The sequence below is a fragment of the Microtus oregoni genome, unplaced genomic scaffold (genome assembly GCF_018167655.1).
Source record: "Microtus oregoni isolate MIOR12 unplaced genomic scaffold, Mior012 000005F_ref0000423, whole genome shotgun sequence".
NCBI classification, from domain to species: Eukaryota; Metazoa; Chordata; class Mammalia; order Rodentia; family Cricetidae; genus Microtus; species Microtus oregoni.
The window spans coordinates 16,884,931-16,911,503 of NW_024543064.1; the positions used below are offsets into that span (position 1 = coordinate 16,884,931).

At 46.1% G+C, this 26,573-nt stretch overlaps 1 protein-coding gene across 6 annotated transcripts; it reads right to left on the bottom strand.

The window, feature by feature from the left end:
• Positions 1-12,771: 12,771 nt before the first annotated feature.
• Positions 12,772-25,593, bottom strand: Znf436 (zinc finger protein 436). Of its 6 annotated transcripts, none has more exons than XM_041652415.1 (4): positions 25,148-25,593; positions 23,792-23,846; positions 22,910-23,036; positions 12,772-16,719 (listed from the first exon to the last, which is right to left on the bottom strand). In XM_041652415.1, the coding sequence occupies exons 2-4, from the start codon at positions 23,822-23,824 to the stop codon at positions 15,467-15,469; spliced, it is 1,413 nt and encodes a 470-aa protein (XP_041508349.1). In that variant the 5' UTR covers positions 23,825-23,846; positions 25,148-25,593; the 3' UTR covers positions 12,772-15,466. The 6 variants fall into 6 exon arrangements, with proteins under 6 accessions (XP_041508349.1, XP_041508347.1, XP_041508348.1 ...); XM_041652413.1 differs by having other exon boundaries at positions 23,792-24,381; XM_041652417.1 differs by having other exon boundaries at positions 12,773-16,719; positions 22,910-23,153.
• Positions 25,594-26,573: the final 980 nt, after the last annotated feature.

The window sequence follows — 26,573 nt, forward strand, 5'->3', positions numbered from 1 at the left end:
ATTGACATGGAGGATGGAAGAGCAAGATACCCAGCATCCTCCTCTGCCCTTGGTCTGCACCTCCTTTCAGACACACACACACACACACACACACACACATGCATGCACGCACCTGTATTACCCCATCACAGGTATTCTGTCATAGCCATGCTAAAGAGGCTATGGCACCCATTCTGTAAAACACAGACATGCTGGGAACTGAGGCTGTGGTTCAGTGTTAGAGCATGTACTTCCATACAAAGGGCCCTAAGTTCAGACCCCAACTTGGAGGGAAAATAATAATAAAAGTTCTGGAAGCTGGAAAAACCCAGGTTCAATTCCAGCACCTACATAGTGGCTCACAAAAGTCTTCTTACTGTTATACCCAAATCCGTGGGTCCCCACAAAAGCCAACAAAGGAGACCAAGTCCCATATGTAAAAGCAAAGAGCCTTTATTTTAATCATGTTTGCAAACTCGGTCTCTCCGCATGTCCAATGAATTGGAATAACCGGAGAGCCCTGAGCTCAATTAGAATTGGGTTTTTACAGTGGTTGCCACACCAGCACAGCAACTGTCTAAGTGAGGAACATCGGGATTAACACACAACACAACTTCAGGTTCTGCAGACAAGCCTTTATGCCACTTTCTCACACAGTATATAGCCCTCAGCAGAGGAGGCTGAGCCAGCAAAAGCAAGCAGCTCATCACCTTAGGGGTAAACATCTTTAGAAACACTGCTGAAAACAACAGATTGTTCTTGTTTTCAGAAACAACCAACTGGGGCTGGAGAGATGGCTCAGAGGTTAAGAGCATTGCCTGCTCTACCAAAGGTCATGAGTTCAATTCCCAGCAACCACATGGTGGCTCACAACCATCTGTAATGGGGTCTGATGCCCTCTTCTGGCCAGTAGGCATACACACAGACAGAATATTGTATACACAATATATATATTATATATATTATATAATACATATATATTATATATATGTATATATATATATATATATATATAGAAATAACCAACCGCAAGAGTGCAAAACAGATCAAGTGGGATTGCGAAGGCCTGTCCTCAAGAGACCCAACAATAATAAAGGTGGGGGCTAAGGGTCTCTGAGGTTCAGGACCCCTGATTGGCTGATATTTGTCTAGGGGTGTCCTGGTGAAATGCTGGCAGGTGTTTCTATCTACAGTGCATGGAATGCCAGGAATTTCCTTTGAATGGTCTGCTTTTGGATTGGGGTCAGGTAATCTGGGCCTGCCAGGCATTGACTATTGAGACTCTAGACTCCATTTAAATTCATCTATGACCAGAGTCCCAGGTGATAATGGTTGGAGGAAGTAAAGATTATCAGGGCTAGGGCTGGAGAGATGGCTCAGTGGTTAAGAGCACTGCCTGCTCTTCCAAAGGTCCTGAGTTCAATTCCCAGCAACCACATGGTGGCTCACAACCATCTGCAATGAGATCTGGTGCCCTCCTCTGGCCTGAAGGTATACCTTCAGACAGAATACTGAGAATACTGTATACATAATAAATAAATTAAATCTTTAAAAAAAAAAAAAAAAAAAAAAAAAAAAAAAAAAAAAAAAAAAAAGATTATCAGGGCTAGCCGGGCGGTGGTGGCGCACACCTTTAATCCCAGCACTCGGGAGGCAGAGGCAGGCAGATCTCTGTGAGTTCGAGACCAGCCTGGTCTACAAGAGCTAGTTCCAGGACAGGCTCCAAAACCACAGAGAAACCCTGTCTCTAAAAACAAAAAAACAAAAAAAAAAAAAGATTATCAGAGCTGGCCCTCACAGTTACTACAGTCTCAAAGGATCCATCTCCCTCTTCTGACCTTCTTAGACACTAGACACACGTAAGGTAAGGTATGCAGATATAAGGTATGCAAAGCACTAAATCATATAAAATAAATAATCTTAAAAAAATTAAATAAGCTTTTGTGTCTTGGAAAAATTCCAGGGCCCAGGACATTCAGATCAAAGCTTTCACATACACTGTTCACAATGTGAATGAAGACGTGCTTGCTTGTTTGCTGAGCCAGGTCCTGAAACTCACTATGTAGACCAGACTGGCCTCACTGAGTGCAGGGATCAAAGGTGTGTACTGTTGTGTCTGACCCATATCTTTTTGGTTAGGTGTTTTTGGTTTTGCTTCTATCTTTTTTTTTTTTGCTTTTCTTCTTCTCCTTCTCTTGAATGAGAGTGTTTTGCCTACAAGTATTCTATTTACCATATGTGTGCCTGGTTCCTGCAGAGATCAGGAGAGGGTGTCAGACCCCTTGGAACTGGAATTACAGATGGTTGTGAGCCACCATGTAGGTGCTGAGTATTAAACTCAGATCCTCTGGAAGAGCAATAAGTGTTCTTAACCTCTAAGTCAACTTTCTAGCCCTTAACCAAAGTTTTTTTTTTTTTTTTTTTTTTTTTTTGAGACAGGGTTTCTCTGTGGCTTTGGAGCCTGTCCTGGAACTAGCTCTGTAGACCAGGCTGGTCTTGAACTCATAGAGATCTGCCTGCCTCTGCCTCCCGAGTGCTGGGATTAAAGACGTGTGCCACCACCACCTGGCAACCAAAGGCCCTCTTCTGGCCTGCAGGCATACACACAGATAGAATACTGTATACATAATAAATAATAAATAAATATTTATTTTAAAGATTGATTTATTATGTATACAACATTCTGCCTCCATGTATGCCCACACGCCAGAGGAGGGTGCTAGATCTCATTACAGATGGTTGTGAGCCAACATGTGGTTGCTGGGAATTGAACTCAGGACCTCTGGAAGAGCAGACAGTGCTCTTACCCACTGAGCCATCTCTCCAGCCCGATAAATAAATATTTAAAAAAAAAAAACATCAGTAACTGAGTCAACATCTAAGGATTATCTTGCCCCTATTCAGGGAGAGGCCTCAGACATGGCTTCAGAATTGTCAGAAAAGGCTTTAGGGTTATTTTAGAGTTCTACACACTATAATGTATGGTATTGACTGTGTCACGTATGCCCGTCGCTGGCTTTCATATGGAACCCGGTGCCTCAGTGATATTAACTCAGCTTGTGGACGAAGTGAGGCTTACAGAGTTAAAATGGAACTGGCATGTGAGAGGGACGGCTCAAGTGAGGTGAGGTGACCTAGATTCAAACTCTGGTGTCACTCTAAACTGCTCAGTCCTTAGTCTTCACTCCAGAAGAGACACCTCAGCCAGTAAGAGACCTCCCTCTACAAACCCTCCTGTTCTGCTGGGGACCATATTTCCCTCCAACCCTGAGTGCAAGCAACCACCACACACCACACCTTGTCAAGGTTGTGACTCCAAATTTCTTTTTGTGTTAATAATTTGTTTCTTTGTTTGCTATTTGAGACAGGGTTTCTCTGTGTAACAGCTCTGGCTGTCCTTGGACTCACTTTGCAGACCAGGCCTGCCTCTGCCTCCTGAGTACTGGGATTAAAGGAATATGCCACCACACCCAGTATAATGTATTTATTTTTATTTTATGTGTATTGTTTTTTTCCTGAACGTATGTCTGTGTAAGCGTAAGGGTGTCAGAAGCCATGTGGTGCTGGGAATTAAACCCAGGTCCTCAAGAAGAGCAGTCAGTGCTCTTAACTGTTGAGCCATATCACCAACCCTGTGGTGCTTATTTTAATCTCAGCACTCAAGAGGCAGAGGCAGGCAGATCTCAGTGAGCTCGAGGCCAGCCTGGTCTACAGAGTGAGTTTCAGGACAGCCAGAAGTGTTATGCAGAGAAACCCTGTCTCGAAAAACCAAAGAAAAAAGAACAACAACAAAAAACAAACCAAAGTTATTGTGTGTGTGTGTGTGTGTGTGTGTGTGTGCGCGCGCACGCGCACGTGCATACACATACCAGTGTAGGCTAGAAAAAAATGGGATCACCTGGAGCAAGCAATCCAAGCAGTTGTGAGCCGCCCAACATGGGTATTGGGAGCCAAACTCCCATCTTCTGGAAGAACAGCAAATGCTCTTAACTCTCTTAACTACTGATTTCATCTCTCTGGCCCTCCTACATTAATCTTTTTTTTTTAAAAAAAAAATTAGGAGCGAAAAAGATGTGTCAATAGTTAAGAACACCTGTTGCTCTTGCAGAGGAATTAGGTTCCATTCTCAGCACCCACATGGTTTCTCACAACCATCGTAACACCAGTTCGGGAGGGATCTGACCTTCTCTTGACCTTCACGGGCATCAAGCATGTATGGTACACATTCATGCATGCAGGCAAAACGCTCACATGTAAATAAAATTAATAATAATCTATTTTTTTAGACAGGATCTTTTCATGTCTCCCTCACTGTCCTGAAACTCAGTCTGTAGACCAGGCTAGCCCTAAACTCACAGAGATCCCCCTGCCTCTGCCTCCCAAATGCTGGGATTATAAGCATGTGCCACCATGCCCTGCTAATAAATCTAATTTGTATATGAGTGCAAGTGTTCACTGGGTCCATAAGAAGGCATCTAATCTCCTGGCAGTCAGGATTCAGCCAACACTGGGTCCATAAGAAGGCATCTAATCCCCTAGCAGTTAGGATTCAGAACTGAACTAAGCGTCTGGAAGAGGAGTAAACATTCTTAACCCCTGCGCCTTCAACTTCCCTCCATTTTGAATGAATTCTCTTCTTAGGTTCAGATGAAGAATACTGGGAGGAAAAACAGAAAATTTACCTAACAGAGCTCTGCTTTCCCAGCCCAACTTTAAAAAAGCAACCATCAATTCTGATTCCAGTTAAGGATTATGAAATCCAGCTTTAGAGTGTTAAATCCTCGGCTGCAACATTCTTCCATGCTGCCATAGTGGAATTCCCTGGCAGCTCACCACCATGGTCTCAGAGCACACACACAGTGGCACCAAAGTCCACCCCCATTTTACAGAGACCAGAGCAGGCAACAGCAGTAGATAGGACCTCTCCGTTCCAGAAGCCACATCCCAGCAGGTGGCTTCACGTAACTCCTTTGACCCCAGTTATTTCCATTTCCCCATAGGCAGGCGGAAGAGCCACATGCCGTGGAGGCGGTAGTGCAAGTTTTTAACTCAAAGCCTGTTGGATTCTCAGATAAGTATGAACCCATATTCAAACATAGGACTTAAAGTACCCAGCTCCACAAATCTAATTCTACAGGGATTGTGAATCCTGTTGCCAGCAGCAGTGTGGTGCTGTGCAGTAATTATAGCGTTTAGTCTAACTTTAGCACATGTTTGGAAATTCAACAAAACACTAAATAGACTGTGTATATAACTAAGCCCTCATTACCCTTAAGCTAAAATATCCACTGCAGGACGGGGCATGTGCTCTGTAATTATCGTGAATAATAACCACAATGTAAGGTTTTTCCATTTACGGCCTTCCAAATTCCAAACTTCACTAGACATCTTGCCAGCACTGCACTAGACAGGTCCTTTGCCCTGTGACTCTCCTGTCCTGGTCCTTCCTTCAGGGTCCTCTCCTCCAGACCGTTATCTGTTGGTGTTCCCAGGATTCCATCCTTCGCGATACTCTCACTCCATCCAAGATTCCTCATTCCTTTCCAGGCTTTGGCCACCACTATTTTTTTCTTCTTTTGGGACAGAAGCTCACGTAACCCGATCAGTCCCCAAGCTCACTATGTAGCATGGAGGATGGCCTTGAATTTCCAGTTCTCCTGTCTGGCCCTCACCAGTGGTAGGGTTGTGCATTGTCCCACCAGGTTTACATGGTGCTGGGGATCAAAACCAGGACTTTGAGCCCGTCCGCCAAGCACTCCACTAAGTCACAACTCCAGCCCCAATCTATCCCACATCCGTGCTAGTCTCACTATTTGCGAGGTATGGTGTTTGTTTGTTTGTGACAAGATCTCACTATGCAGCCCGAGACTGGCAACCCTCTTGCTTCAGTCTCCCAAGCACTGAGATAACCAGCATGTGCCACCACGTCCAGTTCCCACGTTTCTTCTCTTTAAGATAAACCTATTTATTTATTTATTTATTTGTTTATTTGTTTGTTTGTTTGTTTATTATGTGTACAGTATTCTACCTGCATACCAGAAGAGGGCACCAGATCTCACTATAGATGGTTGTGAGCCACCATGTGGTTGCTGGGAATTGAACTCAGGACCTCAGGAAGAGCAGCCAGTGCTCTTAACCTCTGAGCCATCTCTCCAGCCCCCCATCTTCATATTCTTTACTAAGATTTTCTAAATCCCCACGCCTCTACCCTGGCAGGAGGTACTTTTGTCCAGGCTGTTCCCCAACAGTAATGGAATCTGGATCCTCAACTAAATAGTAGCAACTAAAAGGTGCATTGGTTTATGCGCTGGGCTTGAAGAATTTAAAGACTGACCAAATTCTTGTCAACTCTCCAAAGACTGTGCTGGATAATTTTATTATGCATACAATGTTCTGCCTGCATGTATGCCTGCCATCCAGAAGAGGGCGCTAGATCTCATTACAGATGGTTGTGAGCCACCATGTGGTTGCTGGGAATTGAACTCAGGACCTCTGGAAGAGCAGCCAGTGCTCCTAACCTCTGGGCCATCTCTCCAGCCCCTGTGCTGGATAATTTTATGTCAACCTTCTAGCTCCTTCCCGGTTTGAGTTCCTGTCCTGACTTCCTTGACGGATAAACTATAATGTGAAAGTGTAAGCAGAATAACCCCCTTTCTTGCCAAATCGCTTTGGTCATGATGTTTTATCACAGCAAAAATAATGCTAACTAAGACAAGTTGGTATCATAAGTGGGGCATTGCTGTGACAGACCTGACCCTGCTGTCTGGGGAAGGACTGCAGAACTCGGGACAGCAGTCACTGTGTGCTGCGAGCTCAGCGGGCTGTTCTGCAGGAGCTGGGGGGATGAGACTGCTGAGAGCAGAAGATGGCGGCCTGGCTTGTGGGGCTTCAGAGGGAAGCTTCAGGACTCTAGGGGTCATTTATTATTTTGAATTAAGATTCTGAGGTTCTAGTTAGCTGGGGCTGAAGAATCAGCTGTGATTAAGAAGATACTAAAGTGAAAAGTTTGTTCTGCTGGGACACTTGATACTGTTGGTGGGGGCTAAGACATTAGCGGTGACTAAGAAGACACTAGCAGCCTTCCCCTTCTCTCTTTACCCTCCTGTCCTCTTGGTCTCCTCTTGCCCCTCTCCTCACATGGTTCAGGGTCACATTCTCTCTGGACTCTCCCAGATGTCCCTGCCTCTGAGTATGTCTCCCTTTTATCTACAATAAACTTTCTCCTCCACCAGAAAAAAAGAAAAAAGAAAAAAAATGACACTAGAAAAGCTGAGCGGTGGTAGCGCACACCTTTAATCCCAGCACTCGGGAGGCAGAGGCAGGAGGATCTCTGTGAGTTCGAGGTCAGTTTGGTCTACAGAGCCGAGTTCCAGGACAGGCTCCAAAGCTACACAGAGAAACCCTGTCTCAAGGGGGGAAAAAGACACAAGACACTAACATCATTGCGGTGAAATCTTCTGGACAGTGTTTCCTGAGAGTACATGGATGCTGTGTTCCAGACACGGCCACGGTTGTAATGGCTGCAATGCTGTCAGCCAAATCTGATATAACGTGCAAGAGTCACCCAGGTGGTACTGGTTTTGAAGGCACGAAGGGGCCATGGAAAGCAGCTGAGGCTTGGCACTGGGAGAGGCCAAGAAAGGCCATTGGGGAAGGTGCAGCGTCAGTGGCAGTTGAAGCCCCAGGACTGAAGGGGTCATGAAGAGAAGCTGAGGCTTGGCACCATGAAGAGGCTATTGGTGAAAGTGTGGCCCAGTTGCAGCAGAGCCCCCAGCATTTTGAAAATGCCGGTACCATGGGGTGGCCACAAGGAACAGCAGCAGGTATGGAGTGGAGCAGCCAGAGCTGTGTGCGCTGCAGAGGATGGAGCCTGAGAAGCCACACAAGCCCTTTGGAGGAGCCCACAAGACCACGAGTGAATCCCATAGTTATTTATACTTCGGGATTTTGGTTTTGCTTTGTTCTGATTGTGACTCTTCCCTACTTCTTCCCTCATGAAGAAAATATTTAACTTAATTTTGATTTTTTTAAATATTTATTTATTATGTATACAATATTCTGTCTGCAGGCCAGAAGAGGGCACCAGACCTCATTACAGATGGTTGTGAGCCACCATGTGGTTGCTGGGAATTGAACTCCAGACCTTTGGAAGAGCAGGCAATGCTCTTAACCACTGAGCCATCTCTCCAGCCCCTTAATTTTGATTTTTTTTAAATATTTATTTATTTATTATGTATACAATATTCTTTCTACCTGTATGCCTGCAGGCCAGAAGAGGGCACCAGACCTCATTCCAGATAAGGTTGTGAGCCACCATGTGGTTGCTGGGAATTGAACTCAGGACCTTTGGAAGAGCAGGCAATGCTCTTAACCGCTGAGCCATCTCTCCAGCCCCTTAATTTTGATTTTTATAGAAGCCTATAGTTGAGAAATTTTGAACTTTTAAAAGAGATATTGGATTTCTAAAGAGACTGGATATTTTAAAGGGATTGAACTTTTGTTTCTTGTTTTGTTTTTATCAAGACAGGATTTCTCTGTGTAGCCAGTCACTGTCCTGGAACTTGCTCTGTAGACCAGACTGGCCTCAAACTCACTGATCCACCTGCCTCTGCCTCCCCACTGCTGGGATGAAAGGCGCGCTCTTCTGCAGCAGCTTCTACTGCAACCACTACCTGGCTCAGCAAGCACTCTGAGCAAGCAAACTACTGAGCCATCTCTCCAGCCCCACTGCCCCTTTTGTGCCTTCAGTGCTGGAGATCAAATTTGGGACCTTGGGAAGGTTTACCCCAAAGTGTGCCATGTAGAGATTTGCCTTTCAGGAAGATCATTAGAGCTGTATAGCAAAGGAGAAGGGGCAGAGATTAAGGAAATTCATTATGTGGTTGTTTTATTAAGTAAAATGTCCTGATGACAGTCTGAGTAACTGCTAATAGCCTGAATCCCAGTACGTCATTTAAACCCTGCAACTTGATGAGGTAAATATGTTTTTTGTTGTTTTTTTTTTGTTTTTTTTTTTTTAGTTTTTCGAGACAGGGTTTCTCCGTAGCTTTGGAGCCTGTCCTGGTACTAGCTCTTGTAGACCAGGCTGGTCTCGAACTCACAGAGATCCGCCTGCCTCTGCCTCCCGAGTGCTGGGATTAAAGGCATGCGCCACCACCGCCCGGCGATGAGGTAAATATGTTAGACATAACTTTCCATTTATGGTTGAGAAACTCAAAGAAAAGGGAAAGTTAAAATTGCCCAAGTCATACGGTTATCAGTGGCAGTAGATAAAGGGTCGATAGCCAGGCATGGTGGTGTATGACTTTAATCCCAGTACTCGGGCAACAGAGGCAGGCAGATCTCTGTGAGTTTGAGACCAGTCTGGTCTACAAAGGAGGTTTCAGGACATTTAGGAGATGACACGAACTCAACAGCTAATTATGCAACTGACATTTGTCATTGATTGGGGAGGAGGAACTTCAAGGAGCAGGTGGCAAGGATAATATGCAAGTTTCCAGCTGGGAAGTTTTGGGAAGAGCAGGAGAAGCTGTGGGATGGGTGGGAGAAGCGTCTAGTGGGGCGTGAGTTTGATTTCAAGGTATCAGAACCCCCATCAGGAGCTGCAGAGAGGCAGCTGCAGGGCTGTGGTGACGCTCAAAGCAAGAGTTGTGCCGCCATCAACCCCAACTTCAACGGAATGGAAAACGGAGCAAACCTACCTTTGGAGATGTTGACAGTGACCCCAACCTTGAAAACAATCGAGATACAATGAGACTGCCCGTATTTTCTTCCACTGATTTTACCCTATCTCCTCCCCTCCCTCCCCGAGTCTGGCACTCTGTGTTGCAATCCTGTCTTCTTCTCAGGAGTCACCAGGCCTGCTAAACGGTCTACCTTATCTCAAAGCCTCAGAGATCCACCTGCCACCTGCCTGTTCCTGCCTCCCAAGTGCTGGCATTAAAGGTGTGTACTGTCCATCTAGTCTAGATTTTAGGATTTAATTATCATTTAAAATTGTGTTCATGTGTGTATCTGTGTCCGCGTGTGTAGGTATTTACTCTAGGAGATCCCCAGAGAGTTTGAACAAAAGCTTCCTAAGGGCCAGTTTTCCCCAGGGTGTGGGAGTGCCAGCTAGCAACATCTGAGACACCAGGGAACCAGTTAGCAAATCATCATTTCCGTGTCCTCCCTGGCGTCCTAACAGCCTGGAGACTGCTCTGTGCTCTCTTTGTAACCCTAAGCTGCTAGAAGACAGTTCATACTGGAACCAGTCTGCTTTGCTGGAAATGCTAGAGAAATAGCAACATCCCAAATATGCTATATGGTAGGCGCCTAGTTACTCTTCCGGTGAATTAATTTCCTCTAACTTCCTTTCCAGCCACCTTTCCTTTCCATGCTGAGCTGCTAGAAGATTCCGCTTGCTCAAGAACTGAGGACTGAAGTCAGGGCCTCCCCTACTCCACTACTGATAACATTTCCAGCAACCCCAACACCTTTTCACATTTAAGTTGTGTTTATGTGGATAGTGAGTGTTTTGTTTCACGTATGTGTCCACCACAAAACCAGTACCTAGAGAAGCCAGAAGAGGGCATCCAATCCTCTAGGACCGGAGTCAAAGAGTTTTGAAGAGCATAGGGTTGCTAAGAATCGAACCCAGGAAGGTGTTCTAAAAGAACGCAGGTGCTCTTAACCACTGAGCTATCCTTGAGAGTCTTTCAATGCTGTTCAGCCTAGGTCCAAATCCCTGCTTGATGTGGGAGTGATTTCTTATTAATAAAGAAACTGCCTAGACCCATTTGATAGGCCAACCCTTAGGTAGATGGAGAAAACAGAACAGAATGCTGGGAGAAAGAAGCTGAATCAGGGAGTCGCCATGGTTCTCCCACTCCAGACAGACGCAGGTTAAGATCATTCCTGGTAAGCCAGCTCGTGGGCTACACAGATTAATAGAAATGGGTTAGATCAATATGTAAGAGCTAGCCAATAAGAAACGGAAACTAATGGGTCAAGCAGTGTTTAAAAGAATACAGTTTCCGTGTAATTATTTTGGGTAAAGCTAGCCCTGCGGGCGGCCGGGTGCCAGGGACGCAGCCCGCCGCTCCTAATTTCAACACCTGCTTGCCAGTGATTCCTTAAGGTCCTCTCCCAAGTAGCTGGGACACAGGCCTATGATACTATCCTCAGCAAGAAACAGCTTAATTTTTAAGTTTATTACAATTATTATTTATTATAGGGCAACATATGACAATCTGTTCTCACCTTCCATTCCAGGAATCCAGGGATCAAACTCAGGTTGCCAGATTTTATGGCCAAATGCCTTTCAGGCATCTTGCTACCACAAATTTTTTTTTAAAGAATTATTTATTTATTATGTATACAACATTCCTTCCATGTTTGCTTGCATGCCAGAAGAGGGCACCAGATCTCATTATAGATGGCTGTGAGCCACCATGTGGTTGCTGGGAATTGAACTCAGGACTTCTGGAAGAGCAGTCAGTGCTCTTAACCTCTGAGCCATCTCTCCAGCCCTTGCTACCACAAATTAAACATCTTTTCACTGGGTGGTGGCGGCAGACCCCTTTAATCCCAGCACTTGGGAGGCGGAGGCTGGCAGATCTCTGAGTTCGAGGACAGCCTGGTCTACAGAGTGTGTTCTAAGACACCCGAATCTTCATAGATCAACCCTGTCTCAAAAACACAAATCTAAAATAGAAATAATTTTTGGCATATATGAGAGCTTTGTTCGCATGTATGTGTGGGTACCACTCCTGGGCTTGATGCCCACAAAGGCCAGGAGAGGGTCTTGGATCCTCTGGAGTTATGGACAGTTGTAAGCCACTATGTGGGGCTGGGAATCGAACCTGCTCCTTTGCAAAAGCAGGAAGTGTTCTCAAATGCTGAGCCACCTCTCCAGCCCCTGCTCATCTTGAATCACAAGATCTGACTGTTCCTAAGAGACAGCCTGATTGTTTTGCTACTTTTTGTTTAATAACTTGTTTGGGGTAGGGGAAGCACAAGCCAATCACACGGTGGTCTGTCAGAGGACAACTACCGGGAGTTTGTTCTGGCTTCCTACCAAACTGAAGCCATCTTACTAGCTGTTTCAGTTGTTTTTGTTTTGTTTGTATGGAGACAGGGTCTAGCTATATATAGACCAGGCTGGCCTCAAATTCAGAGATCTACCTGGCTCTGCCTCCTGAGCACTGGGGTAACAGGCATGCGCCACTGTGCCTGGTGCTGGCCCTTGGTAATGTTTCCAGAAACTAACTCTCTCTCTCTCTCAAAGATTTGTTTGTTTATTCATCCATTTGAGTATCTGAGTGCTCTATCTGCATGTACGTCTTTATGCCAGAAGAGGGCAACTAATCCCACTACAGATGGTTGTGAGTCATCATGTGGCTGCTGGGAACTGAACTCAGGACCTCTGGAAGAGCAGCTCTCCAGCCTCTAGAAACGCTTTTTAAAACAAAGATTCTAACTTTTCCTTTTGGACGTGTTTTCCTTTTTCCTGCAAAGCTACTGAGATACTCATTCCCAATATCACCTTGCTTTTGCCACTGGCATGAACATCTTAGGAAACTATCTAGGCTTTTTTTTTTTTTTTTTTATTATGTATACAATATTCTGTCTGTGTGTATGTCTGCAGGCCAGAAGAGGGCACCAGACCTCATTCCAGATGGTTGTGAGCCACCATGTGGTTGCTGGGAATTGAACTCAGGACCTTTGGAAGAACAGGCAATGCTCTTAACCACTGAGCCATCTCTCCAGCCCCTATCTAGGCTTTTATACCAACCAGTTGAGATGTGGCATACCCAAAGAGCTCAAGACATTGACTGTACCCTCAATTACTACAGGAAGACTATGCAAAATATCTGTACATCTATGCACAAAGCACAAATGTAAAGATGATCATGCCCAATTTTAATAAACCTGATGAGAGGCTCTGATAGCAACCTGTTTGAGATTACCAAAGTAACTCCATTGTTTTGACTTTAAAAATTATACCTTTAATTATAGAATATTGTTAGGATAATACAGCCATAGACAAGACACTAGGATAATTGACCAATACCAAGGGGATCCGCTCTCCACAACCACAGAACATGGGCACAGAGTGTCTGGGTATGTGCAGGAACAGCCAGGGGCCTGCAAACAGCAGGCATGCAAACAGCATTGGTGAAGTGTGGCAGACGCATGACTTCCACAGAGTTCAGCACTGGGAGTGGGCAGCGGATGACTGCAGAAGGGAGGGCATTCAGCTGGCGCAGACAGGTATGGGGAGATGGGAAGGCAATCAGAGACCCTCCCTGAGCCTTTCATCTAGAAGGCAAAAGCAGCAAATGGCACACTAGCAAAACCTTTACATGAAGGCAGGAGGTGGCATTGCAGGGCTGGGGGGGATGGGAAAGGGGTAAAATGAAGTTGGATCGGAGGTGCTGTCTTCTACAAGCTACTCCCAAGCAGTCACTCAGTGACTCAAAGACACGACGGGAGAATGCTGAGATCCAACCAAGTCATTGGCTACATACAGATGCCATATCTGAGTTTAGTTACCAAGAAGACATAAGTCACCTAACAGTTAAAATGTGAATACCCACGGCAGGCTAGATGTCGTACAGAATAGAAACCGTACGCCCTGCCCCAAGTTCGTACTCAAATGGGAGGGGCCACTCGGAGTGGTTTTCATTCGGTTGCTTTTGAGGCTGTCACTAGTGAGTGTCATGGCATCACCCAGCTGCGCTCACAGTGACTCTGTAGTGAAAGCACTAAATGCCAAATCCCAAAGAACTTCAACAAAAAAGTTTTTTGTTTTTTGTTTTTCAAGACAAGGACTCTCCGTGTAGCCCTGGCTGTCCTGGAACTCGATCCTGTAAACCAGGCTGGCCTTGAACTCACAGAGATCTGCCAGCCTCTGCCTCCCAAGTGCTGGGATTAAAGGCATGTGCCACCCCCAATCCCCACCCCTGCAAAAAAAAAAAAAAAAAAAAAAGGTTTCTTGAAAAAAAACATGTTAACATTTGCAAGTTTGCACTAAGCACCATAAAAATGCACTGGGCCCCATCCCCTTCCATCCCCACGGGACAGAGTAAGCACCAATATCCGGGCTACTCATCATTCCTGCCTGGGCTGAGATAAAGAAAACTGAGGTACTGAGCGACACTGGGCGACTCTCACTGTAACTCTTTGTCCCTGGAGGCGGGAAACACACTCCTCTTTAGGCTTATTCATTTCTTCTGATGGGGCCAAAGAGGATTCATCACAGGAGAAGATAACTCAGTCTGAGAAAGGGCAGAGGACCTAACTGTCCAGTCATTGTCTCACAACTGATGGACACATACGAGCAAGAGTTTAGTTCTGTACAAAACCAAGCCTTACAGGAGAGTGCACGCTAGCGCACTAGTGTTCAAATTCTTTCCCATAACACAAGAAAAATAAAGGACATCTCTCGCATGGAGTATGCCTACAGTTCTATCTTATGGTCTACATCACGTAAGAACATGCTGATTCTTAGGAATTCGGTCTCTGCTATTCGAGTACACATTTCACTGTACATACACGTGCCTTTATGCAAGCTACGATAGAGACTGGGGCGTGGCCCTATCAAACCCTAGAGGTAGCAGTACAAGGGCGAGTGACCTAACTGTTAAAGTTAGATGGCAAAGGACACAGAAAGGCTCGGTGCTCCCTTCCCTGAAGGAGTCAACCCACTTCTACTCCTTCCATCATCACCTGCGGGCCTGTCCTTTCCTAAAGGCAGTTTCCACACTGCCATCTCTAAAGTGATAAACCTGATTAAAGACAGCATCAATGGGTATCTCTTGCTAAGGTCACCACCATCCAAGGGCCCTTGGTCCTCAACCTTGGACCCTTCTCCTTTCACACTGTATCCTCCGGTAGCTTTCAAAAGCATGCAAGCTATACACAAGTGAGAAACAAGGAGAAATGATTCAGTCACTGCCTTCAGCGTGCAGAATCCTGTGCACAAGATGGCAAGGTACCAATACGAGCTACTCAAGGAAAAAGCCCTTTGGAAGGGAAGTGCATGAGCCCGGCTACTGCGGTGTGTGAACAGTGGCTACTCAGGACAAGTCCGCTTGCCTTCTGCCAGAGCAGCTGCGGCCACCCTAGTCCAGTTCTACATTCCTGCTGCAGTCTTTTGGGGCCAAAGATACGAGAGGAAAAAAACAACTTTTTAAAAACCTACTCCATCTCCAGGCCTAAGCATCCACCAGCATCTTGTCCTCTGGTCTTCAGCTTTCAAGTTACTAGGGACGGGGGCTGCTTTTGATGAAGCGATTCATGTAATAAAATCGGTGAAGAAAACTATTTTGGAGAAGGGGAAAACGTCCCCAACGCTGTGGGTCGGAATTTCAAAGGGGTCGTATTCTTCCATGTTTGAAAATGTGGCCAACAATAAGGAAAGTCAGTCTTAAGGAACCTCACTGATATCAAATCAAATATAACTGTACCTCCACGAGTCATTTCTTACTCAGAAATACAGGACTTAGTCGGTATGGACTCTCTTGTGTTTAATAAGAGCTGAGCTCCGGCTGAAACTCTTGTCACACTCGGTACATTCGTAAGGCTTCTCTCCCGTGTGAACTCTTTGATGGGTGATGAGGTTGGAGCTTTGCGTAAACCCCTTTCCACACTGCACACACTCGTAGGGCTTTTCTCCCGTGTGAGTCCTCTGGTGCTTAATCAGATCTGACCTCTCCCCGAAGCTTCGCCAGCACTCGTTACACTCATAGGGCTTCTCCCCGGTGTGAATTTTCTGGTGTGTGATCAGATGGGAGCTGCGGCTGAAGCTTTTCCCACAGGCCGTGCACTCGTAGGGCTTCTCTCCCGTGTGCGTCCGCTGGTGCTGGACCAAGTGCGAGATGCGGCTGAAGTTCTCCCCGCACTCGTTGCAGTGGTACGGCTTTTCCCCGGTGTGGGCCCTGCGGTGCCGCACCAGGTCAGAGTTCTGACTGAAGTTCTTCCCGCACTCCTCACACTTGTAGGGCCTCTCGCCCGTGTGCACGCGGTAGTGCTTGATGAGGTCGGAGCGCTCGCTGAAGCCCCGTCCGCACTCGTTACACTCGTAAGGCTTCTCACCCGTGTGCGTCCTCTGGTGCTGAGCCAGGTGCGAGCTCCGGCTGAAGCTCTTCCCGCATTCCTCGCACTCGTAGGGCTTCTCCCCGCTGTGGGTCCGCTGGTGCTGGATGAGGTGGGAGAGCCGGCAGAAGCTCTTCCCACACTCGTTACACTTGTGGGGCTTCTCCCCGGTGTGGATTGTCTGGTGCTGAATGAGGTGAGAGCTCCTTCCAAAGCTCTTCCCGCACTCGTTGCAGTCGTAGGGCCGCTCGCCTGTGTGTGTTCTCTGATGCTGGATAAGGTGGGAGCTGCGGCTGAAGCCCTTGCCGCATTCGTAACACTTGTAGGGTCTGTCTCCCGTGTGCGTTTTTTGGTGTCGATTGAGGTCTGAAATCTGACTGAAGGCCTTCCCACACTGAGAACATATGTGATAGCGGATGCCTGTGTGGACTTCTTTGTGGGCCAGCAGGTCAGTGACCTGCTGGAGAGGGTAGCTGACCCACTCCTCTGCAGTCAGCTCTCCCCACTGTCTTTCGGACCTGTCCCCACTTTCAAAGGCCTCTTCGCTTTCCGGGTTCTTCTCAGCAACCCCAATAGGCTCTTCGGACATGGTCACAAACTCCACATCTTCACTAAGCTCTTCTTTCGGGTTTGTTTCATTCTCGCTCCTGATCTCAAAGTCTGTAAGGAGTAAATAATGCGGAGACGGTCAGTGTGTAAACATTCTTACTGTGTTCCTGGCACTAAACCAAGGGTTCTGTTTATTCCTCTATCCTCGGTGCTGCACAGTAAACCCAGGATTTTGGGTTCACCATTAGGTGCTCTACCCTCAGCTACACCATGCCCAGCTCCAGTACCAGGTCCTCTTTCTTTTCTTTTGTTTTTTCTTTTTTCGTCACAGGATTTCTCTGTAGCTTTGAAGTCTGTCCTGGAACTAGTTCTTACAGACCAGAATGGCCTTTAACTCACAGGCCTTTAACTCGCCTGCCTCTGCCTCCCGAGTGCTGGGATTAAAGGCTGCGCCACCACTGCCCAGCTTCAGTCTACTTCAGCATCAGGTGAGAAAGCAAAAGTGGGAAGTCCGTACATCATCCACAGGGGAGGGTGGACTGAGCTGAATGGCAACGGCAACACACCAAGTTCTTAACATGCATAACCGTGAATGCTCACATTTATCGCCAAAGTCCATCTCTGTGAAGGAGAGATCCATGGCTCAGAGCGGAGAAGTGGCTTTCCCCAGGAAATGGGAGACACAGTAGGGGCTGGAGAGGCGATACTGCTCTTACAGAGGACCTGGGTTTGGTTGCCAGTACCCACACTGGGCAGCTCCCAACCACGAATTCCAGCTCTAGGGATGCAATGCACTCTGGCTCCTGTGAGCACTATACTCATATACACAAACCCACACTCTCACATACATGTACTTAAAAAATAAAAACAAAATCTAAATGTCCAACTCAAGTCTGCTAAATTCAGGCTCTTCAGTTAATTGTTATTTAAGAAACTATCTAGGGCTGGAGAGATGGCTCAGAGGTTAAGAGCACTGACTGCTCTTCCAGAGGTCCTGAGTTCAATTCCCAGCAACCACATGGTGGCTCACAACCATCTGTAATGAGATCTGGTGCCCTCTTCTGGTCTGCAGCATATATGTAGGGAAAATGCTGTATACATAATTAATAAATAAATCTTTAAAAAAAAAAAAGAAACTATCTACACTCGGGAGGCAGAGGCAGGTGGATCTCTTTGAGTTCAAGGTCAGTCTGGTCTACAAGAGTTAGTTCCCTGATAGGCTCCAAAACTACAGAGAAACCCTGTCTTGAAAAACAAAAACAAACAAGCAAAAAAAAGAAACTATCTATTCCTTTTTTTTTTTTTGAAAAAGGTAAACAATCAGAATAAAAACAACAAGAAACTTAAATTAGGGTATCTAAAAGACCCTAGAAAAATTTTGGAGCATGTGTTATTTTGTTTAACTTGTCAAGCTTTCTTAATTATTATATTTACTCAGAAGCTACCAGATTTTTTTAAAAAAAATATTTATTATTCATACAGTGTTTTGTCTGCATGTACGCCTGCATGGCAGAAGAGAGCACCAGATCTCATTACAGATGGCTGTGAGCCACCATGTGGTTGCTGGGAATTGAAAACAGAGCTTCTGGAAGAGCAGCCAGTGCTCTTAACCTCTGAGCCATCTCTCTAGGCCCCTATGAAGTTATTTCTTAACTATCTCTATCAGGAACATTCGTTTGTGACAGGGTCTAACTCACTATGTCAGCTGACACCGAATATTTCTTCCTGTTGACTCTACCTACCCAGTGCAGTGAACACTGGTGCACACCACAGAAGCAGCTCCTGTATTTTTAAAAGATGTATTATGTATACAGTGTTCTGCCTGCATGTATCCCTGCAGGTCAGAAGAGGGCACCAGATCTCATTATAGATGGTTGTGAGCTGCCATGTGGTTGCTTTGGAAGGGCAGCAGCACTCTTAACCGCTGAGTCATTTCTCCAGCTCCATGTCTTCATCTCTTATTTGACAGAAAAAGAGATTTATAGATGTCACTTAAAGTCAGGGTATATAAAAGGCTGCACAGAGCAGCCCCTCTTTTGCAGAGGACTGTTGGGGAACAAATCTGACATTCTATGTATGCTAAGCATGTGCTATAGTACTCAACCACACATCAGAACCAACTCAAACTAGCTTTGGAACTACATATATTGCATATACTTCAATATTCCATATATTTCAAGTATGAAAATAAAAATATACAACCAGCTCATAAGGAACTTCTATCAGACACTATATTTTTCAAACTGGGTTTCTTAGTACACACCAGAAAACTGTAAGTAGTTATGTTCATTAAAAAGGACTATGGAAAAAAAATAAAAATAAAAAGAACCTATGAGGACTGGAGAGATGACTCAGAGGTTAAGATCACTGACTGCTCTTCCAAAGGTCCTGAGTTCAATTCCCAGCAACCACATGGTGGCTCACAACCATCTGTAGTGAGATCTGATGCCCTCTTTTGGCCTGCAGGTATACATGTAGGCAGAATAGTGTATACATAATAAGTAATAAAAAACCATTTAAACGGGCTGGAGAGATGGCTCAGAGGTTAAGAGCACTGGCTGCTCTTCCAGAAGTCCTGAGTTCAATTCCCAGCAACCACATGGTGGCTCACAACCATCTGTACTGAGATCTGGCGCCCTGTTCTTACATGCGGGCATACTCCAGGCAGAATGTTGTATAAATAAATAAATAAATAAATATTTAAAAACAAAAACAAAACCATTTAAACAAAAGGCCCTATGAATAAATAAATTTGGTAACTAGTTACAAAAACAAACAAAAATCCAAAACCCAAAGGGAGGCTGGAAAGATGACTCAGTGGATATTCATTTTACAAACATTAGAACTGGGTTGGGACATCACATATACACATAAAGGCTGGGCATAACATTAACCCTAACACTCGAGAGGATGGAGTCTAGTGCATCCTGGGGCATCCTGGGGCCTTGCTAGTCAGGCAGCTGCACCAAAGAGCTAGCTCAGGGTTCAATAAGAGGAGAGACTTTGTCTCAAAAAATAAGGTCGAAACAGACAGAGGAAAGTACTGGAAATGGGCCTCTGGCTTATATACATAGGAAAATGTCATCAGCACATACATGTGCACACACATGTATGTGTATTACCCCCCCCCACACACCCATGCACACACAAGAAGCAAGCAAACAAACAGAAAAGAAATCCAAGCCGGGCAGTCAGGAAGCAGAGGCACAGGGCGGGGGAGGGGGGGATCTCTGTGAGCTCAAGGCCAGCCTGGTCTACAAACCGAGTTCCAGAATAGCCAGGGATGTTACACAGAGAAACCCTGTCTCGAAAAAAAAAATAATAATAATGTTTAATGTTACATTAAAGGATCCAATGGGTTCTGAGATAAAAAATAAAAAAAAACCTACCTTGAAGGGCCTGAGAGCTGGCTCAGTGGTCCAGAGCACTTGTTGCTCTTGCAGAGGACCTGAGTTCAGTTCCCAGAACCCACATCAGACAATACACAACTGTCTATAACTCCTGTTCCAGGAGATCTGATGCCCTCTTCTGGCCTCCTTAGGCACCAAGGATGCACGTGGTGCACAGACAAACATTCAGACAGAACACCTATACACGTTAGAAGGAAAAACAAAACAACAAAGTGCCTTGGAAACATTTATTAACCCTCCCCTAAATTTATCTGTGTAAGCAACAAGGCTCCTGGTGATTCTAGCTAAGAATTGCTCCTGAGATAGTCTATAGAGATGCAAGAGCAAGTCTTTTTAAAGACACCTCTTTCTTTCTTTCTTTCTTTCTTTCTTTCCTGTTGTTGTGATATATTTAGGTTGTGTTTACAATAGATCTGGGTAAACAACATAGTTATGGCTGTTTAATTTTCACTTCACTTTTAATTATGTGTCTGTGTCCAGGTTGGAGTATGGGTACCTATGATTGCAGACGCCCTTCAGGGGCCAGAAGAGGGCATCTGGGCCCTAGGAGCTGGAATCACAGGTGGTTGTAAGATGCCTGATGTGGGTGCTGGGAGCTGAACTCGGGTCCTCTGCCATAGCAATACGTGCTCTTAACAGCTGAGCCATCTCTTCAACCTGTTTTTAGTAGTGGAGTTGTGGCTGCTTTTAAGGAACAATTCAAGGGACAAGGCTCAAGGGGGAAGTAGGGTAGGGGACAAATCAGAATAAAGTATACCAACACACATACATATAAAACATCACAATGAAACCCATTGTTTAGTATCACCTAACAATGAATTAAAAAAAAAAATAAAAAGAAGAATTGGTGTAGGAGGTCCTTTTGTCTAATAAAGAAACTGCCTTGGACTGTTGATAGGGCAGAACCTTTTTTTCTTGGATTTTCGAGACAGAGTTTCTCTGTAGCTTTTGGTTCCTGTCCTGGAACTAGCTCTTGTAGACTAGGCTGGCCTCGAACTCCCAGAGATCCGCCTGCCTCTGCCTCCCAAGTGCTGGGATTAAAGGTGTGCGCCACCACCACTCGGCTAGGGCAGAATTTAGGTAGGCGGGGAAGAAGGAACTGAATTCTGGGAGGGAGAAGCCATGGATCCCCAGCCTGAGACAGACATTGGTTAGAATCTTAGCCGGTAAGCCACTGCCATGTGCCGATATACAGATTACTAGAAATGGGTTAACTTAAGATGTAAGAGTTAGCCAATGAGATGCTAGAGCTAATGGACCAAACAGTGATTTAATAAATATAGTTTCTGTGTGATTATTTCAGTTCTGGGCAGCCAGGACAAACAAGCAGCCTTCCTGTTACAAAGAACGTTAGGGAAAGCCGGGTGGTGGTGGCGCACGCCTTTAATCCCAGCACTTGGGAGGCAGAGGCAGGCGGATCTCTGTGAGTTCGAGACCAGCCTGGTCTACAAGAGCTAGTCCCAGGACAGGCTCCAAAACCACAGAGAAACCCTGTCTCGAAAAAAAAAAAAACAAACAAACAAACAAAAAAAGAATGTTAGGGAATATTATTTTCAGGTATGTGACTTTTGTTTATGCTGCATCTGTTTATCTGTGAAACTGTTACTTAACACCTGATGATCCTAATAAAGAAATGAATGGCCAGGGCAGGAGCAGGGATAGACAGGGCAGAGAGTATAAATAGAAGGAGAAATCTAAAAGGAGGCCACTGGGGCCAGCCACTCAGCCAGTCATGGAGTAAGAAGGAAAGAAGGGTAAACAGAAATAGAAAAAGATAAAAGTCCAGAGGCAAAAAGTAGTCAGGATAATATAAGTTAAGAAGAGGCTGGAGAGATAGCTTAGAGGTCAAGAACAGTAAATGCTCTTCCAGAAGTCCTCAGTTCAATTCCCAGCAACCACATGATGGCTCACAACCCTCTATACTGAGATTTGGTGCCCTCTCCTGGCAGGCAAGCATACACGCAGGGAGAATGCTGTTAACATGACAGAGATAGATAGATAGATAGATAGATAGATAGATAAAAATATGTAAGTTAAGAAAATCTGGCAAGAAACAAGACAAACTAAAACTGGGTATTCATAAGTAATAATAAGTCTCTATGTGATTTATTTGGGAGCTGGGTGGTGGGCCCCTCAAAAAGCCGGAAGACTAAAAAATTCACACAATAGAAGAAGCCAAAGAAATTGGGATATTAGAGAAAGTCCAAGTCAAGAAAACCCCTCAGGTTACCTTTTGTTCTGAGGATAAAAACATTTTAAAATATCTTAGTCCTGTCTTTATGCACTGCTGAGAATCAAACCCAGGGTTTCAAGTATGCTAAGCACCCTCCCCACTGAGCGGCAGCCCCCAGCCTCATGAGTTCTTCTCTCAATGGCATTTGTGATCTAACCGTGCGAGGGTTCCTCTGAGACAACGCGGCACACTTGAAGGATGAGCACCTCTGAAGCTGCTCGAGAAGAGAACCTACCCAGATAAAGTACCTGAGGCAAAACTGCAGCCGTGGAGCCAAAACAAACACAAAAGGGGCGGCTTCTGCCCTTCTGTGAACCTGCTTAGGAGCCCTAGAGAAAAAGCACCATTTACAGGGCATTTACAGGGCCTTTATGTCCTGGCAGGCACCACAGCGCCAGACCTGTTTGGTCAGCGATCTGTACAAACAGGCTGCCGGATGGCGAATGACTCATGGAATGAGGATCCTCAAAGTCTCTAAAACTGCAGAAACCATTTTTTTTCCCCGACCATATAACATAGATCATCCCACATTTAAAGCTTTGCATCACTAATTGTCTGGTTTCCCTTAAAAGCAAACAAACAAGTCTGCACTGAAAGACCTAAGTCATTTTGACAGGTTCAAAACAGGAGACGAGAAAAGGTAGAAATGCCCACTCACCCAGTGAGACAACATTTCCGTAATTCTCCTGCATCACGTCCCTGTAAAGGTCTCTTTGTGTAGGATCCAGAGGTCTCCATTCTTCCCGAGTGAGGTACATGGCCATATCTTCAAATGTCACAGGGGCCTGAAATCACACAATGCTTCCTCACTACTTAGCATCTAGGAGTTTAGTCCCAGCCTTTCTTCTTGAAATTAGAGACATGGTTAGAAATGTCGAGAAGGCATTGGCATTAAGTCTGATCTGTAGAGTGCAAAGAAGAAATAAGAAAGAAAGAAAAAAGACATGTGGTCAAAAGGCAGGGCGATCTACTAGCTGCCTCCTCGGGCAATCTACTAGATATCCCTGCCCACTATGGGACACATCCTCTTCAGACCTAGAACTTACACGGCTCCAGACCTCTACCTGCAATGTTCTCCTTTTCTAAGACCAGTGACATTCTCTTCTTTATGGTCCAGTTCGAGCGCCAACTGTCGTTCTTCCTGCCCCCCTCCCCCCATTTGCTCTTCACTCCTTCCTCGGATACCGCATAGAGTTAATCACGCCACGATTTTGCTGTTCCCACACCACAACACTTTCTTGCTAAGGCAGAGGGTTTATCATATTGTATCAAGGTTAATCGGGTGCACCTCTCTCTCTACAGATAGTTTGCAAGGAGGTTATCACCCATCTTGTTCGGTTTTATTCTCCTCAGTAGTTAAAGGCATACAGTAGATGTTCGATATGCCTGTATGTGACTAAATTAGCCAGCACTAAGCCCCTGCAGCAAAATAGTGAAATGAGTTAACCCCAGGTAATTTCCTATAGGGTTTGCAGAAGGGGGAAACACCGGGCGAGATGGGAAAGCAGAGGCGAGGTCTGGGAAGCCACCCCCGGCTTACCTGGGACCCAGCCATGAGCAGGGTGGCTGCCATCTCAGGCTCAAACGTTCGTCTCCTGGGAGAGAGAGCAGGACAAGTAGCTAGTAGACAACGCTGAAGGAGATGAAAAGCAGGGAGCGAGGCGCGGCTAGAGGCCCTGCCCACTCCCTAGGGCTGGAGTTCTGATTGCCGGGTATGCAGGAACGGCCCAGGATCGGTCACTCTCCTCCTTCTCTGACCCCCGAGCGTGACCCGCTCTCCGCGTCTCGGTTAATACCAAGTACAGGCAAGGCTAGAGTAAGGGAGGACAGCCCCTGGCTAGTGCCCCCCGCCCCCGGACTGGGGGTCAGGCCGATGCTATTAGACGGAGGCTTTCAACCCAGCCCTACAGAACGCCTCTGCTCTTCCATCTCCGTTCAAGGGCCTTTCCGGCAGCAACCTCAACCAATCAGCAGAAAAACCTCATCAAACACGAGGCCAATCAGATGCCAAATCATCAGCCCTCCTCCTGCCGCGTGGCCGAGCATCTCCACCACGCGTGCGCGCGCCTCGCGGCCTGCCGGGACTTGGAGTTCCACTCTGGCGTACAAAGGCCACTTAGAGGCCAAGAGCTGGGGTGGAAAAAGAACAAAAGGGAGGAGACAGGGCAACGTCCTTCACTTTCTTCTCGGAGACCACAGCACGACTCAGTAAAGGAGGCTTCCCTGATTTTTTCTCATGGCCCTACGGCCGTCTTTGAGTCAGATATTATCCGCGAGTGTGGCGGCCTGGGCTGAACTCAGCTGGGATCAACCCTTATTTGACAGCCCAGTCCAGAGCGGGAAAAAGCTCCAGTTCCCTCCCTCGGCAGACTCCCAGGCCGCGGTGGAACTTTGGGCCCCGCCCACGTACTCGCAACACCTCCCAGTGCCGCCTGCAGCGCTTGCTCTCCGCGTCCAAGAACTACAACTCCCAAAAGAACTTGCGGTATTCGCAACCTGCCTGCAGACTACATATTCCAGTAGGCTTCGTGCTGCATGCCCTACGTGGGAGTGCAGTCTGCAGCCAGGATTCGGTATCCTGTTAACCCTGTAGGGAGCTTCTAGCGCTGTTTTATAGAGACCCGACCCAAGTGCACTTATTATCTAAAACGCCAGAACACTGAAATCAGAAGCGGGTAAGGAGCTAGGATGTGTAGGGAGATAGCTGGTCTCAGAATGGAGCCTCAAGGAACTTGCACGATTGACGGTTTCTCTGCTGAAACATTCTTGAAGACTTCCCAACACCATGGAGACCCAGGGCCTGTGATGATTGAACCTGAAAGGGTCCTAAGGATGTTAGCAGTCTCTGTTTCAAAGAAGCCACAAACCCGGGTTAGGGCAGAATGAACAGGCTTACCTCCTGGTCTGTGAAACACCGCGGATCGCTGGTTCCAAGATCCTCGAGAGGCCTGAGATCCCCAAGCCTCAGAGTTCTAAAGAGCCCTGACGTTCGAAAAGATTCTAGAGATCACCAGCAGATTCCGGAGATCTCAGAGCCATGGGTAAAAATCCGAATCCATAGATGAACAGGCAAAGGCCAGAGTTTGATGGTAGGATTGAGCCCAAAGCTTCAAGATTTGCAGAGACCTCAGACTGTTCTATTGCCCCGAGAAAACCACAAGCTCATAAACAGATCCCTGAGGCCACGACAGCTGACCAATAAACACCAACAGCAGCTAAGCTACATTCAGTAAGAGTCCTCCAAACAGTAGGACTTGGAACCTTCAGCCGGGATGCAGGAATTAGACAATGGAAGACGAGGGCTAGGCAAAGCAGGCATTCTGCGTGGGGAAGAGCTTCCAGCTTGCTGTAGCCTTGGAGAGGGAAGTGATGGAAAAAGAATATAGCAGCTTATTAGGGACTCCCACCCTCTTCAAGTTATAAATATCCCAAGAACCTTGGCTTGATGCCCAGAAGCCTGTTGTCTCTGACTGAACAGGAGACTTCTCTGCCTGGGCTGGGAAAAAGGGCTTTTCTTTTGTTTTGCAGATACATCCACGCACTGAAGAACTTAAAAAGAAAATTTTTTTTTCAAATATGATTCCCAGCCATGCTTTTATTAGTGTCCTGTTCCCAGTGCCCAGTTATTTATGGCTATATGACTCAAGGATCTACAAATGAGCTACAGGACCCCTACCAGCCACAATGCAGCTTTTCTACCTGTGCTGCCCTTTCACTCCCAAAGCTGGGACACAAAAATGTGTCAATGCCACACAAAATTATTCCTTCTACCTACTGTAAAATTGATCCAGCCACCATGTAAATTAGAATCTTGAAGAATTTACAAGAGCCAGAAGAGTGTGGCCGTAAAGGTCAGACAGAGCAAAATCAGGGCCTAGGCTGTGTTTCTTCAGGAAAAACTCTCCAGAACCATTTCCTTTTTTAAAATTTATTTTATTTTTAATGATTTGTATTGGTTGGGGGGGTGCGTTTATGCACATACGAGTACAGGTGCCTGAGGAAGCCAGAAGAGGGTCCAATCCCCTGCTGGATTTACAAGTGATTGTGAGCCACCCTATGGGAGAGAGCACTGGACAACAAATTTGGGGCCTCTCCAAGAGCAGTATACACTTGTTGCTGCTCTTGTTTTGAGACAGGGTTTCTCTGAGTAGTCATGGCTGTTCTGGATCTCATTTTGTGGACCAGGCGGGCCTCAAACTTTGGGATTAAAGGCCTGTGCCACCACTCCCCCTCTGAGCAGTATACACTTATAGCCACTGAGCTACCTCTCCAGCCCTGTCATCTCCCTTTTCTGTACAGTTGGAATTGTCGTAGCTAAGGAA